Here is a 14476-nt window from a genome sequence, read left to right as displayed (position 1 = left end):
TTTGCTTAGATTTTTTGTACACATGATCTCAATAAGGTGGTGAATGAGCTCAGTGAGCATTTTCTCCTACCCGTATACATTTTTGATCATCATCATCAAAATCATAAATCATAATTAATCATAATTAATTTATTCATTACAGACACAATATTACTAGTAACAGACACAATATTTCTGACACTGGAAATACATACCCCCGGGTCCCTAGATGTTCCTAGATACCAAGAACATGCTAATTGACCTTGTAGAAGTGGAGCAATCTTCCATTTACTTAGGCATGTACCTTTAGGTGAAAACGGTCTACAGATTAACAGGTTCAAGGGAACAGGGGTGTAAAGTACTTGAGTAATTGTACTTTCTTACAATACTTAAGTACTGTTTTTGGGGATTTGTACTTTACTCAAGTATTATTAGGTTTGTATACTTGTACTTTTACTCAATTACATTTCAGAGGGAAAAAACATACTTTTTACTTTTACATTTAAAATGCAGACCTACAAAGTACAAAGTACAAATCTCACAGGTCCAACCATTTTAATTAGTATATTTGTTTCTCTGGCCGAACTAACGTTAACGCGTTATTAATCCCGCAGCCGCACTTTATTTAAAAACAGCCAATCAAATCCCCATCAATGGAAAATGCACCCGCCCATACCCATGCTGATTGGTCCTTGTGCAAGACTAGACAGCGGGGATCTCTGATTAAACACCTGCTATCAGAAGAATAGACGGTCAGAGTGACAAGCTACAGAAGACGGCCACAAACGATAGTAAGAGTGATGAAGAGGACGAAACGGAACATTAATTGCCCCGGAATACATATTTTTTTTTACTTTTACTTTTTAGTACTTAACTACATTTAAAAGTAGAATTTTTTTTACTTTTACTCAAGTGTGTCTTTTGCCAGATACTCTGACTTTTACTTGAGTAAGATTTTGAGATGGTACCCATACTTTCACTTAAGTATAATTTCTGGGTACTTTTTACACCGTAATGATCATGCCTTTTCTGTAGACTCTATTATCTGTACAATCCATGTTTGCCCTGATGAAGACCTTTGTATAGGTCAAATATGTTGTATGTTGTATGTATGTAGCAGCCATTACAATAAAGGCATTTATTTGTATTCTATTAGATGTCGGTGATAGTAGTGTTGCTATTAAACAGGCGAAACTGTTGGTAAGTATGTACATATACGTGTAATGAAACACAAATAAGTACATGCAATAGCAACTGCGTGTGGCTGCTGACCTGGTTGTCCTCCAGGGTCTCCATCAGGGTCTCGTCTGCCCGGAGCAGAGGGGTCCCCGTGCTGCTGTGGGTCTCGTACGACAGGGTCATCACACTCCACGTCTGGCCGATCTCCGCCAAGACCTAGGACCAACGAAGAAGAGCAAGCGTTTAACCCTTTCACTGCCACACTACCAAGCGTTTAACCCGTTCACTGCCACACTACCAAATAAATGGTTAACCCTTTCACTACCACACTACAGAAGGTTAACCTTTCACTGCCACACGGCAAAGGGTTAACCATTTCACAACCACAGGGCAGAAGGTTAACCCTTTCACTGCCACACGACAAAGGGTTTAACCCTTTCACAACCACATGGCAGACGGTTAACCCTTGCACTTCCACATGACAAAGGGTTAACCCTTTCACAACCACACTACAGAAGGTTAACCCTTTCACAACCACACTACAGACAGTTAACCCTTTCACTGCCACACGACAAAGGGTTAACCCTTTCACAACCACCCGGCAGAATGTTAACCCTTTCACTGTCACATGACAAAGGGTTAACCCTTTCACAACCACACTACATAAGGTTGACCCTTTCACAACAACAACACAGCCGGTTAACCCTTTCACTGCCACACGACAAAGGGTTAACCCTTTCCCAACCACACTACAGAAGGTTAACCCTTTCACTACCATACTACATAATGTTAACCCTTTCACAACCACACTACAGATGGTTAACTTTTCACTACCACACTACAGATGGTTAACCCTAGTGTGGTAGTGAAAGGGTTAACCTTCTCTAGTGTGGTTGTGAATGGGTTAAGCTGACACACACACACACACACTCTCTCTCACACAGAAACGACTGTCCCGTTCAGAATGACAGGTCTGTATACCTTCTCTATGGACATCTCCTTGACAGCCTTGTCCACAATGTTTTTGACCTCGTCCTCCACACGGTGGAGATGCAGGTCAAACAGGTCCCCCAGGGTGGTGCCCTGGCCCATCACGAACCTTACCTGGGGGCAGAGGAAGCAGCCGGAGACATTCCAAAAGGGAGACGAACCAAGGCGCAACATTAGAGCGAGCACAGGTCTCCATTCACCCCGATGACAGATGTAGAGGTTTTGGCTGAAAGTGGCTACAATTGGGTAAATATTGGACTGTGTATCTTGCAAGTTGAAGGTGCTGTAAACATCTTGGCACCAAACTGGTGTGTTTGTCTGATACTGATATCTCACAGTGTTAACGATAGTGCCTGTGTAAAAGTCACGCCCACTTAGGAGAAAGATAATGACCAATATAATGGAATTTAGAGCAGAGCAGAACAGAGCAGAACAGAGCAGAGCAGAGCAGAACAGAACAGAACAGAACAGAACAGAACAGAACAGAACAGAACAGAACAGAACAGAACAGAACAGAGCAGAACAGAACAGAGCAGAACAGAGAAGAACAGAACAGAACAGAACAGAGAAGAACAGAACAGAACAGAACAGAACAGAACAGAACAGAACAGAACAGAACAGAACAGAACAGAACAGAACAGAACAGAGCAGAACAGAACAAAACAGAACAGAACAGAACAGAACAGAGCAGAACAGAACAGAACAGAGAAGAACAGAACAGAACAGAACAGAGAAGAACAGAACAGAACAGAGAATAACAGAACAGAACAGAGCAGAACAGAGCAGAGCAGAACAGAACAGAGCAGAACAGAACAGAGCAGAACAGAGCAGAACAGAGCAGAACATAACAGAGCAGAACAGAACAGAACAGAACAGAGCAGAACAGAACAGAACAGAACAGAACAGAGCAGAACAGAACAGAACAGAACAGAACAGAGCAGAACAGAACAGAACAGAGCAGAACAGAACAGAGAAGAACAGAACAGAACAGAGCAGAGAGGAACAGAGCAGAACAGACAGAACAGAACAGAGCAGAACAGAACAGATCAGAACAGAGCAGAACAGAACAGAGCAGAACAGAACAGAACAGAACAGAACAGAACAGAACAGAGAAGAACAGAGCAGAACAGAACAGATCAGAACAGACAGAACAGAACAGAGCAGAACAGAACAGAGAAGAACAGAACAGAACAGAACAGAACAGAACAGAACAGAACAGAACAGAACAGAACAGAGCAGAACAGAACAGAACAGAGCAGAACAGAACAGAGCAGAACAGAGCAGAGCAGAACAGAACAGAACAGAACAGAGCAGAACAGAACAGAACAGAGAAGAACAGAACAGAACAGAGCAGAGAAGAACAGAGCAGAACAGAACAGAGCAGAACAGAACAGAACAGAACAGAACAGAACAGAGCAGAACAGAACAGAGCAGAACAGAACAGAACAGAGCAGAACAGAACAGAGCAGAACAGAACAGAGAAGAACAGAACAGAACAGAGCAGAGAAGAACAGAACAGAGCAGAGCAGAGCAGAACAGAGCAGAGCAGAGCAGAACAGAACAGAGCAGAGCAGAGCAGAGCAGAGCAGAGCAGAACAGAGCAGAACAGAACAGAACAGAACAGAGCAGAACAGAACAGAGCAGAGAAGAACAGAGCAGTTCAACAGAACAGAACATAATTCATTCATGTGGATATAAATACGTGACAAGGGGGCGCCCGAGTGGCGCACCGCATACAGCCCTACGGTGCAACGCGGCCGACCCGGGTTCGACTCCTGGAACCGGTGATCTTTGCCGAATGTCTTTCTCGGTCTCTCTCTCTCTCTCTCTCTCTCTCTCTGTCTCTCTGTCTCTCTGTCTCTCTCTCTCTCTCTCTCTCTCTCTCTCTCTCTCTCTCTCTCTCTCTCTCTCTCTCTCTCTCTCTACAAAAACCTAACTTGTCCGAAAGGAGAAGTAACATTTATAAACACGTGACAGGGCAGTATAGAGCTCCGCCTGTACCCCGGTGGTGTCCATCAGCTGTGTCCAGTGCCTCTCCCTGATGGCAGAGTTCTGAAGCTCGTTGACGGCCCTCAGCGAGGTCAGCAGGTTCTTCACGGTGGACTCCAGGCCCGTGTACACGTCCCACACACGCACCTCCTTATCCAACGTCTTCATCTCCTACAAGGCAGAGCACAGCAGAGTACAGTACAGTACAGTACGACACAGACCGTCCATGAACTGCTGCGGTAAGGCAAGCGATACCGGAGTCTCATGGCAAGCACAGAGAGACTCAGAAGGAGCTTCTATCCCCAGGCCATCAGGCTGCTCAACGAACAATAACACTATGTAACAAACCATCACATACACTCACAGCACACACATCCACACGTACACACTCACTTTAAACAAACAACTCACTGTAGCACCCACTTTACCCACTTTAGACACTTTAACACACTTTAGATGTATTGGTAAAGAGATTTGCACTACAACTCATACCTCATTGCACCTTACCCTAAGTTGTACCTCATCCCATTTCTGCATTGTACTGTATATTGTATTGTAACTCAGTTAAAAAAAAATGTCTACTCTGTATTGTATATTGTATATATATTGAACACTTTTGTTTACACTTGTTTACGTACTTTTGAATTTTTTTCATTTCTCTTTCTCAGATTTAGTCGCCGTGCCAATTCCCCCCCTCCCCTACCTGGCAGCTGTATGCATGTTCTCCTACGAGTCGGTACAAGGGCGTCCCGAAGCCGACCACACGCTTCCTCCGATGCGTGTGGCGACTGCCAGTGACGTCTTTTCACTTGGCAGCGAGGACTCTCATTGGTGAAGTGTAACGTGTGGGAGGGCACGCTATCTCCACCAAGTCCTGCCCCCGTTGAGCAAGCGCCGAGACCTGACCTGTAGCCCTGACCTGACCGCTGTCCACAACGCCAGATTCCCACCCACCAGCTTCCCACCCCCTAATACTGCCAATTGTATTAGTATGAACGACCAGCCAAGCTGGTAGCAGCGCCGAGAGCTGGCCTGGAACCCAGCATCTCCCGCGTTGGTGACGAGCGCAATCTCCGCTACGCCACCTGACCGCCCCTGTTTACGTACTTTTGACTTTCTATTCTATACTCATCTATTTTTATCTAGCACACTCTCAGGAGCAAAACAGAAAAATGCATTTCATATAAAAGTATTCTGTATTTTTGTATGACAACTAATAAAGAATATTTTTTTTTTTCTTTTTTTTTCATTTTTTTATATTACACAACGGCTTTACAATTTTATTTTTAATTAAAATGATATTATATACATTTTCTATTTTATTTCGTTTGGGAACCACTGTCCTAGAGTGCCTGAGCAGTGGACAGCTGTGACCTTATATGGCCTGATGGCTGATGACGTCTCATGATGACCTGTCTGAGCAGCTGATCATGATTTATGACATTATGCACTTTTTTTTTTTTTTTTTTTTAATAAAGAAACTTGAACTTGAAACTTGATCTTATACTGTTTGGTATTTGAGCCTATGTGTAAAATAAAGAGGAACATTGATCATTATAAAGAGATATTTCAAGGGGCGGCAGGGTAGCGCAGCGGAATAAGCGTCTGTCTACCACCGCAGAGACAGTGGGATCGAATCCAACTGCCAGCGGTGCCTCCGGCTTGGTCGGTCGTCCATGCTGACACAATTGGCGGTGTCAGTGGGTGGGAAACCCGGCGAGGGTGGGTCCTGGTCGTTGTAAACAGCGACTCCTACAGTTCGGTCGGTATTGTACTTTTGTACTTATTGCATGCCATTATTAAGTGTGCAAGTTTACATTGCACTACTTTTATTGTCTTGTATACCTATTCTTGTCTGCAATTTATGCATTGATTTTTTGATTCTTTCAATCTGTGTGCTGATTGTATGCCTATGTTCATTTTATACTATATAGATAGTTATTAATATCTATTATTGTTATATTGTAGAAATGCGTGCATTGAAATGTCTGTAAAGTCTCGACGATATTGAAAATTAGGGTGACCTCGATTGTCTTTTCGAGTATAAATAAAGGTTGACGCGTGGAGACGTCTTGTAGACAGTACCTTGGCGAATCGTCTGAGCTCCATGTCCATCTGCTCCACGTTGATCTCTTTCCACGGAGTCTTGGTCCAGTCCTCTATATTGGTCTGACGTGGAGAGAACAATAACAGGATAACATGACGTGTTATGGTTGGCTCCCGGTAAAACAACAAATTCATTTCAAGATCCTCATGTTCACATACAAAGCCATAAGCGGTCTCGCCCCCCAGCCTACATAAAGGAACTCCTGGTCCAATCAGCCAGCTCCAGATCCCTCCGATCAAACAACCAAATCTGCCTAAAAATCCCCCACACAAGACTGGTGACGAAGGGAAACCGGGCTTTCGCAGTCGCAGCACCGACCCTCTGGAACAAGCTGCCACTCAACCTGAAATCTGCAAGCACTCTACGGACCTTTGAGGCCACGCTCAAAACCCACCTTTTCGCCATAAACAATCCATGAGCTAGTTTTGTATTGTAGTATGACTGGTGTATTATGTCTTTCCGTTTTTTATATCTGCTTGGTTGGCCTGCATGTATTTTTTTCTGTTTTCATATTGTTCCTGTCTTTTTTTGTTTCTCTTTCTCTCCCGGGCTGCGCCCCGGGCCGATGTAACTATTGGTTGAGGGGCGCAATATAAATAAATGTATCATATCATATCATATCATACACGTTGATGTTTAAGGATACAACTGTGTAAGATGTTCTGATGATTTGAAATGAGGGCTGTGTACAGGCTCAAGCATTATGCTAAATACGCCCATACTTTAGTGCTTGTGTCTACGCGGTCCTCATTGCCAGCCTGACGGAACTGAGAACAGCGTAGACTCAACCACTAAATAGAGGCCGTGCACTGAACGTTTGTGTCGTTCTCTTTCTTCCAACATGGCTGCCTGTTTGACCACTGGTCACCGCTTTTGAAAGAAAATTACTAATTTCTGTGTGTGTGTTGTTAGAGAAGGTGAAACACTGGCAAAGCATGACTTGTTTGCAAGATCCAGTGATAAGACGCCAGATTATTACCCGTTTGTTGATATATTTTATTCCATGTAATTGTACATCATGGTTGAGTCCACATGGTCCTCCTTCCAAATGATTGAAAAATTAATTGATCTTAAACCCTGTCCTCTTTTCTTGATCCTCCAATCACACCGAGGGAAGCGACAGTTATGATCAGAGGATCAAGATAAGAGGGCGTGGTCTGACAGTGTATCTTTAAGCTTACAATATATTTAACTTACACAAATGCATTGGTATGTGAATACAGTCCATGTCTGTGTATGTGAGAGAGAGAGGTTCTCTGGTGTGTGGCTGTGTGTGTATGTGAGAGAGAGAGGTTCTCTGGTGTGTGGCTGTGTGTGTATGTGAGAGAGAGAGGTTCTCTGGTGTGTGGCTGTGTGTGTATGTGAGAGAGTGAGGTTCTCTGGTGTGTGTGTGTGAGAGAGAGGTTCTCTGGTGTGTGGCTGTGTGTGTATGTGAGAGAGAGAGGTTCTCTGGTGTGTGGCTGTGTGTGTATGTGAGAGAGTGAGGTTCTCTGGTGTGTGTGTGTGAGAGAGAGGTTCTCTGGTGTGTGGCTGTGTGTGTATGTGAGAGAGAGAGGTTCTCTGGTGTGTGTGTGTGTGTGTGTGTGAGAGAGAGAGGTTCTCCTGTGTGTGTATGTGAGAGAGAGAGAGGTTCTCTGGTGTGTGTATGTGAGAGAGAGGTTCTCCTGTGTGTGTATGTGAGAGAGAGAGGGTTCTCCTGTGTGTGTGTGTGAGAGAGAGGTTCTCTGGTGTGTGTGTGTGTGTGAGAGAGAGGTTCTCTGGTGTGTGTATGTGAGAGAGAGGTTCTCCTGTGTGTGTATGTGAGAGAGAGAGAGGGTTCTCTGTGTGTGTATGTGAGAGAGAGAGGGTTCTCTGTGTGTGTATGTGAGAGAGAGGCTCTCCGGTGTGTGTATGTGAGAGAGAGGTTCTCCTGTGTGTGTATGTGAGAGAGAGAGGGTTCTCCTGTGTGTGTGTGTGAGAGAGAGGTTCTCTGGTGTGTGTGTGTGTGAGAGAGGTTCTCTGGTGTGTGTATGTGAGAGAGAGGTTCTCCTGTGTGTGTGTATGTGAGAGAGAGAGGGTTCTCTGTGTGTGTATGTGAGAGAGAGGTTCTCCTGTGTGTGTATGTGAGAGAGAGGTTCTCCTGTGTGTGTATGTGAGAGAGAGGTTCTCCTGTGTTTGTATGTGAGAGAGAGGTTCTCCTGTGTGTGTATGTGAGAGAGAGGCTCTCTGTGTGTGTATGTGAGAGAGAGGTTCTCCTGTGTGTGTATGTGAGAGAGAGGTTCTCCTGTGTGTGTATGTGAGAGAGAGGCTCTCTGTGTGTGTGTGTGTGAGAGAGAGGGTTCTCTGTGTGTGTATGTGAGAGAGAGGGTTCTCTGTGTGTGTGTGTGTGTGTGAGAGAAAGGCTCTGTGTGTGTGTGTGTGTGTGAGAGAGAGGCTCTCCGGTGTGTGTATGTGAGAGAGAGGTTCTCCTGTGTGTGTATGTGAGAGAGAGGTTCTCCTGTGTGTGTATGTGAGAGAGAGGTTCTCCTGTGTGTGTATGTGAGAGAGAGGCTCTCTGTGTGTGTATGTGAGAGAGAGGTTCTCCTGTGTGTGTATGTGAGAGAGAGGTTCTCCTGTGTGTGTATGTGAGAGAGAGGTTCTCTGTGTGTGTATGTGAGAGAGAGAGGCTCTCTGTGTGTGTGTATGTGAGAGAGAGGTTCTCCTGTGTGTGTATGAGAGAGAGAGGTTCTCTGTGTGTGTATGTGAGAGAGAGAGGGTTCTCTGTGTGTGTATGTGAGAGAGAGGCTCTCCTGTGTGTGTATGTGAGAGAGAGAGGCTCTCTGTGTGTGTGTGTGAGAGAGAGAGGCTCTCTGTGTGTGTGTGTGAGAGAGAGGCTCTCTGTGTGTGTATGTGAGAGAGAGAGGCTCTCTGTGTGTGTGTGTGAGAGAGAGGCTCTCTGTGTGTGTGTGTGAGAGAGAGAGGCTCTCTGTGTGTGTGTGTGAGAGAGAGGCTCTCTGTGTGTGTATGTGAGAGAGAGAGGCTCTCTGTGTGTGTGTGTGAGAGAGAGAGGCTCTCTGTGTGTGTGTGTGAGAGAGAGGCTCTCTGTGTGCACCTTGACGAAGAGGACCATGTCCCACACGGCCTTGACCAGGATGATGTCAGAGCGACACTGTTTCAGCTGCCTGTAGTCGGGGAAACTGACTTCAAACAGATCAGCCGTGTCCTGGAGCCTCTGCATCTCCGCCTCCAACACTGCTACTGTCCTGTTAGACTGGGGAGGGAGGGAGAGAGAGAGAGAGAGAGAGAGAGAGAGAGAGAGAGAGAGAGAGAGAGAGAGAGAGAGAGAGAGAGAGAGAGAGAGAGAGAGAGAGAGAGAGAGAAGAGAGAGAGAGAGAGAGAGAGAGAGAGAGGAGAGAGGAGAGTGGAGAGAGAGAGAGAGGGGGGGGGGGGGGGGGGGGGGGGGGGGGAGAGAGAGAGAGAGAGAGAGAGAGAGAGAGAGAGAGAGAGAGAGAGAAGAGAAGAGAGAGAGAGAGATAGAGAAAGAGAGAGAGAGAGAGAGAGAGAGAGAGAGAGAGAGAGAGAGAGAGAGAGAGAGAGAGAGAGAGGTAGAGAGAGAGGTAGAGAGAGAGAGAGGTAGAGAGAGAGGTAGAGAGAGAGAGAGAGAGAGAGAGAGAGAGAGAGAGAGAGAGAGAGAGAGAGAGAGAGAGAGAGAGAGAGAGAGGGGGGGGAGTGATAGGGAGAGAGATAGGGAGAGAGAGAGAGAGAGAGAGAGAGAGAGAGAGAGAGAGAGAGAGAGAGAGAGAGAGAGTGAGAGAGAGAGAGAGAGAGAGAGAGAGAGAGAGAGAGAGAGAGAGAGAGAGAGAGAGGAGAGAGAGAGAGAGAGAGGGAGAGGGAGAGGGAGAGAGAGAGAGAGAGAGAGAGAGAGAGAGAGATAGAGAGAGAGAGAGAGAGAGAGAGAGAGAGAGAGAGAGAGGGGGAGGGAGAGATAGAGAGAGAGGTAGAGAGAGTGGGGTGGAGATAGAGAGAGAGAGAGAGAGAGAGAGAGAGAGAGAGAGAGAGAGAGAGAGAGAGAGAGAGAGAGAGAGAGAGAGAGAGAGAGAGAGAGAGAGAGAGAGAGAGAGATAGAGAGAGTGGGGGGAGTGATAGGGAGAGAGATAGGGAGAGAGAGCGAGAGAGAGAGGGAGAGAGAGAGGTAGAGAGAGAGCGGGGGAGTGATAGGGAGAGAGAGAGGTAGAGAGAGAGTCGAGAGACAGAGAGAGAGATAGAGGCTTTTCAAGGTTATTACATCTTTTACAAATTAAATTACAAAGTCATGAATGGGGGCCAGTGTGCTTCAGCAAATTCTTATTATGCAGATCTGGATATATTATGGTTCACACTCCTCACCTTGTCAATCAGTTTATAGGGCTCCTCCACGGCGATCCTGAAGATGACTTCAGTACGGAACTGCTCCCTAAACTCATACTGTTTCACCTGAGAGAAAGGGAAAGAGCCCTGTGTATTACCATCCACACAGTCTATAGATTAGGTACATATCTGTCTGTCTGTCTGTCTGTCTGTCTGTCTGTCTGTCTGTCTGTCTGTCTGTCTGTCTGTCTGTCTGTCTGTCTGTCTGTCTGTCTGTCTGTCTGTCTGTCTGTCTGTCTGTCTGTCTGTCTGTCTGTCTGTCTGTCTGTCTGTCTGTCTGTCTGTCTGTCTGTCTGTCTGTCTGTCTGTCTGTCTGTCTATCTATCTATCTATCTATCTATCTATCTATCTATCTATCTATCTATCTATCTATCTATCTATCTAGTATATCTACATCTTCATCTTTAACCATACAGGGGCAGCACTGAAAAGTAACTAAGTATTTTTACTTGAGCAAATATCTTCAAGCACTAGTTAATAATAAAAGACATACAAGACAAAAAATTACTTCCTAAAGACAACCCGAGTATAAAGTATTTAACACCAACTACTCTAACACTAGTTTCAAGTTTCACGTTTTTGTCACATCCCTCTCCTTTTACGGTATAGAGGGGTGAAAGTATTTCTACTTTTAGATTGGAAGGACTCGGGGTGCTAGAAGTAACTAAGTAATTTGTATTTACTGTAGTAAACTATTTGGGGGGCGTGCATTGGTGAAATAATAGGCTCATTCATACATAATGCAGGAGAGATGATGAGATGGTTTACACAGAGACTCTTGGTTCTTGTTCGGGGTCCCTCCCCCAGCAGTGACACACGACACCCCTCACACACAACCTCACCTCTCACCAGGGCTGTAAAGTAAATGGCTGCTTTTTTATATGGCGCTTTTATCCAAAGCGCTTTACAATTTGTTACTCACATTTGACCCATTCACTCACACATTCACTCACACATTCACTCACACATTCACTCACACACATTCACACACCGACGGTGGAGGCAACCATGCAAGGTGCCAACCTGCTCATCGGGAGCAATTAGGGGTTACAGTAAGTGTCTTGCTCAAGGACACATCGACGCGCTGTCCGTGGAGGAGCGGTAATCGAACCGGGAACCTCCGGATTGCCAGGACGACTGCTCTACCTCCAGAGCCACTGTCGTTCGTTACAATACTTAAGTACTGTTTTTGGGATTTGTACTTTACTCAAGTATTATTAGTTTTAGTATACTTGTAATTTTACTCAATTACAAGAAAAAAAACATAATTTTTTAAAATGCAGACCTACAAAGTACAAGTACAATCTCGCAGGTCCAACTATTTTAATTACTATATTGTTTCTCTGGCCGAACTGACGTTAACGTTATTAATCCTGCGGCCGCGCTTTATTTAAAAACAGCCAATCAAATCCCCATCAATGGAAAATGAACCCGCCCATACCCATGCTGATTGGTCCTTGTGCAAGACACCTGCTGATTAAACACCTGCTATCAGAAGAATAGACAGTCAGAAAAAAAGTTTTTACTTTTACTTTTGAGTATTTAAGTACATTTAAAAGTAAACACATTTTTACTTTTACTCAAGTGTGTTTTTAGCCAGATACTTTTACTTGAGTACGATTTTGAGACGGTGCCCATACTTTCACTTAAGTATAATTTCTGGGTAATTTCTACACCCCTGCCTCTCTCACACACAACCTCACCTCACACACACCACACACACACACACACACACACACGCACAACCTCACCTCACACACACACAACCTCCCCTCTCACACACACACAACCTCACTCTCACACACAAAACCTCATCTCTCACACACACACACAACCTCACCTCTCACACACACACACAACCTCACCTCTCTCACACACAACCTCACTCTCACACACACACACACAACCTCACCTCACACACACACACAACCTCACCTCTCACACACACACACACAACCTCACCTCTCACACACACAACCTCACCTCTCACACACACACACACAACCTCACCTCTCACACACACACACAACCTCACCTCTCTCACACACACACAACCTCACCTCTCACACACACAACCTCATCTCCACACACACACACAACCTCACCTCTCCACACACCACAACCTCACCTCACACACACCACACACAACCTCACCCTCTCACACACACAACCTCACCTCCTCACACACACACACAACCTCACCTCTCTCACACACACACAACCTCACCTCTCACACACACACAACCTCACCTCTCACACACACACAACCTCACCTCTCACACACACAACCTCACCTCTCACACACACAACCCTCACCTCTCACACATCACAACCTCACCTCTCTCACACACACAACCTCACCTCACACACACACAAACCTCACCTCTCACACCACACACAACCTCACCTCACACACACACACAACCTCACCTCTCACACACACACAACCTCACCTCACACACACACACAACCTCACCTCACACACACACAACCTCACCTCTCACACCACACACACAACCTCACCTCACACACACAACCTCACCTCTCACACACACCACAACCTCACCTCTCACACACAACACACAACCTCACCTCTCACACACAACACAACCTCACCTCTCTCACACACACAACCTCACCTCACACCACACACACACCTCACCTCTCACACACACACACCCACACACACACACAACCTCACCTCTCACACACACACACAACCTCACCTCACACACACACACAACCTCACCCTCACACACACACAACCTCACCTCTCTCACACACAACCTCACCTCTCACACACACACAACCTCACCTCTCACACACACACAACCTCCCCTCACACACACACACAACCTCACCTCTCTCACACACAACCTCACCTCTCACACACACACAACCCCCTCACACACACACACAACCTCACCTCTCACACACACACAACCTCACCTCTCACACACACACAACCTCCCCTCTCTCACACACAACCTCACCTCTCACACACACACAACCTCCCCTCACACACACACACAACCTCCCCTCACACACACACACAACCTCACCTCTCTCACACACAACCTCACCTCTCACACACACACAACCTCACCTCTCACACACACACAACCACACCTCACACACACACACAACCTCACCTCTCTCACACACAACCTCACCTCACACACACACACACAACCTCACCTCTCACACACACACACACAAACCTCACCTCTCACACACACACACAACCTCACCTCTCTCACACACAACCTCACCTCTCACACACACACACAACCTCCCCTCACACACACACACAACCTCACCTCTCACACACACAACCTCTACCTCACACACACACACAACCTCACCTCTCACACACACACAACCTCTCTCACACACACACACACGACACACACACACACACACACACACACACACACACACACACACACACACAACACACACAGCACACACACACACAACCGCACCTCTCACGACACACACACACACACAACCTCACCTCTCACACAAACACACACAACCTCACCTCTCCACACACACACACACACACAACCTCACCTCTCACACACACACACAACCTCACCTCTCACACACACACACACAACCTCACTCTCACACACACACACACACCTCACCTCTCACACACACACACACAACCTCACCTCTCACAGACAGGCATTCCAAACGCAACCAGTCTCACCTCTCAGCAGGAAGACAGGGGTTCCAAACACAACCAGTCTCACCTCTCCGCAGACAGACAGACAGACAGACAGACAGACAGACAGGCACCCAAACGCAACCAGTCTGTCCTCTCGGCAGACAGACAGACGTCCAAACGCAACTCAGAAA

General features: G+C 46.2%; 1 protein-coding gene across 1 annotated transcript in view; it reads right to left on the bottom strand.

Moving 5' to 3' along the window:
• LOC311226411 (dynein axonemal heavy chain 11-like) overlaps positions 1-14476 on the bottom strand; it is a gene marked incomplete at both ends in the record, with an annotated part of 709106 nt that overhangs the window by 623170 nt on the left and 71460 nt on the right. Inside the window, 6 exon segments of the mRNA XM_084311837.1 lie at positions 1252-1374; positions 2140-2262; positions 4150-4308; positions 6223-6306; positions 9315-9473; positions 10589-10675. Coding sequence (XP_084167963.1) covers positions 1252-1374; positions 2140-2262; positions 4150-4308; positions 6223-6306; positions 9315-9473; positions 10589-10675 — 735 coding nt within the window.

The sequence above is a fragment of the Notolepis coatsorum genome (genome assembly GCF_963971535.1).
Source record: "Notolepis coatsorum genome assembly, chromosome: 4".
NCBI classification, from domain to species: Eukaryota; Metazoa; Chordata; class Actinopteri; order Aulopiformes; family Paralepididae; genus Notolepis; species Notolepis coatsorum.
Note: the sequence above shows the minus strand (reverse complement) of the source record. Positions and strands in the feature narration are given on the sequence as shown.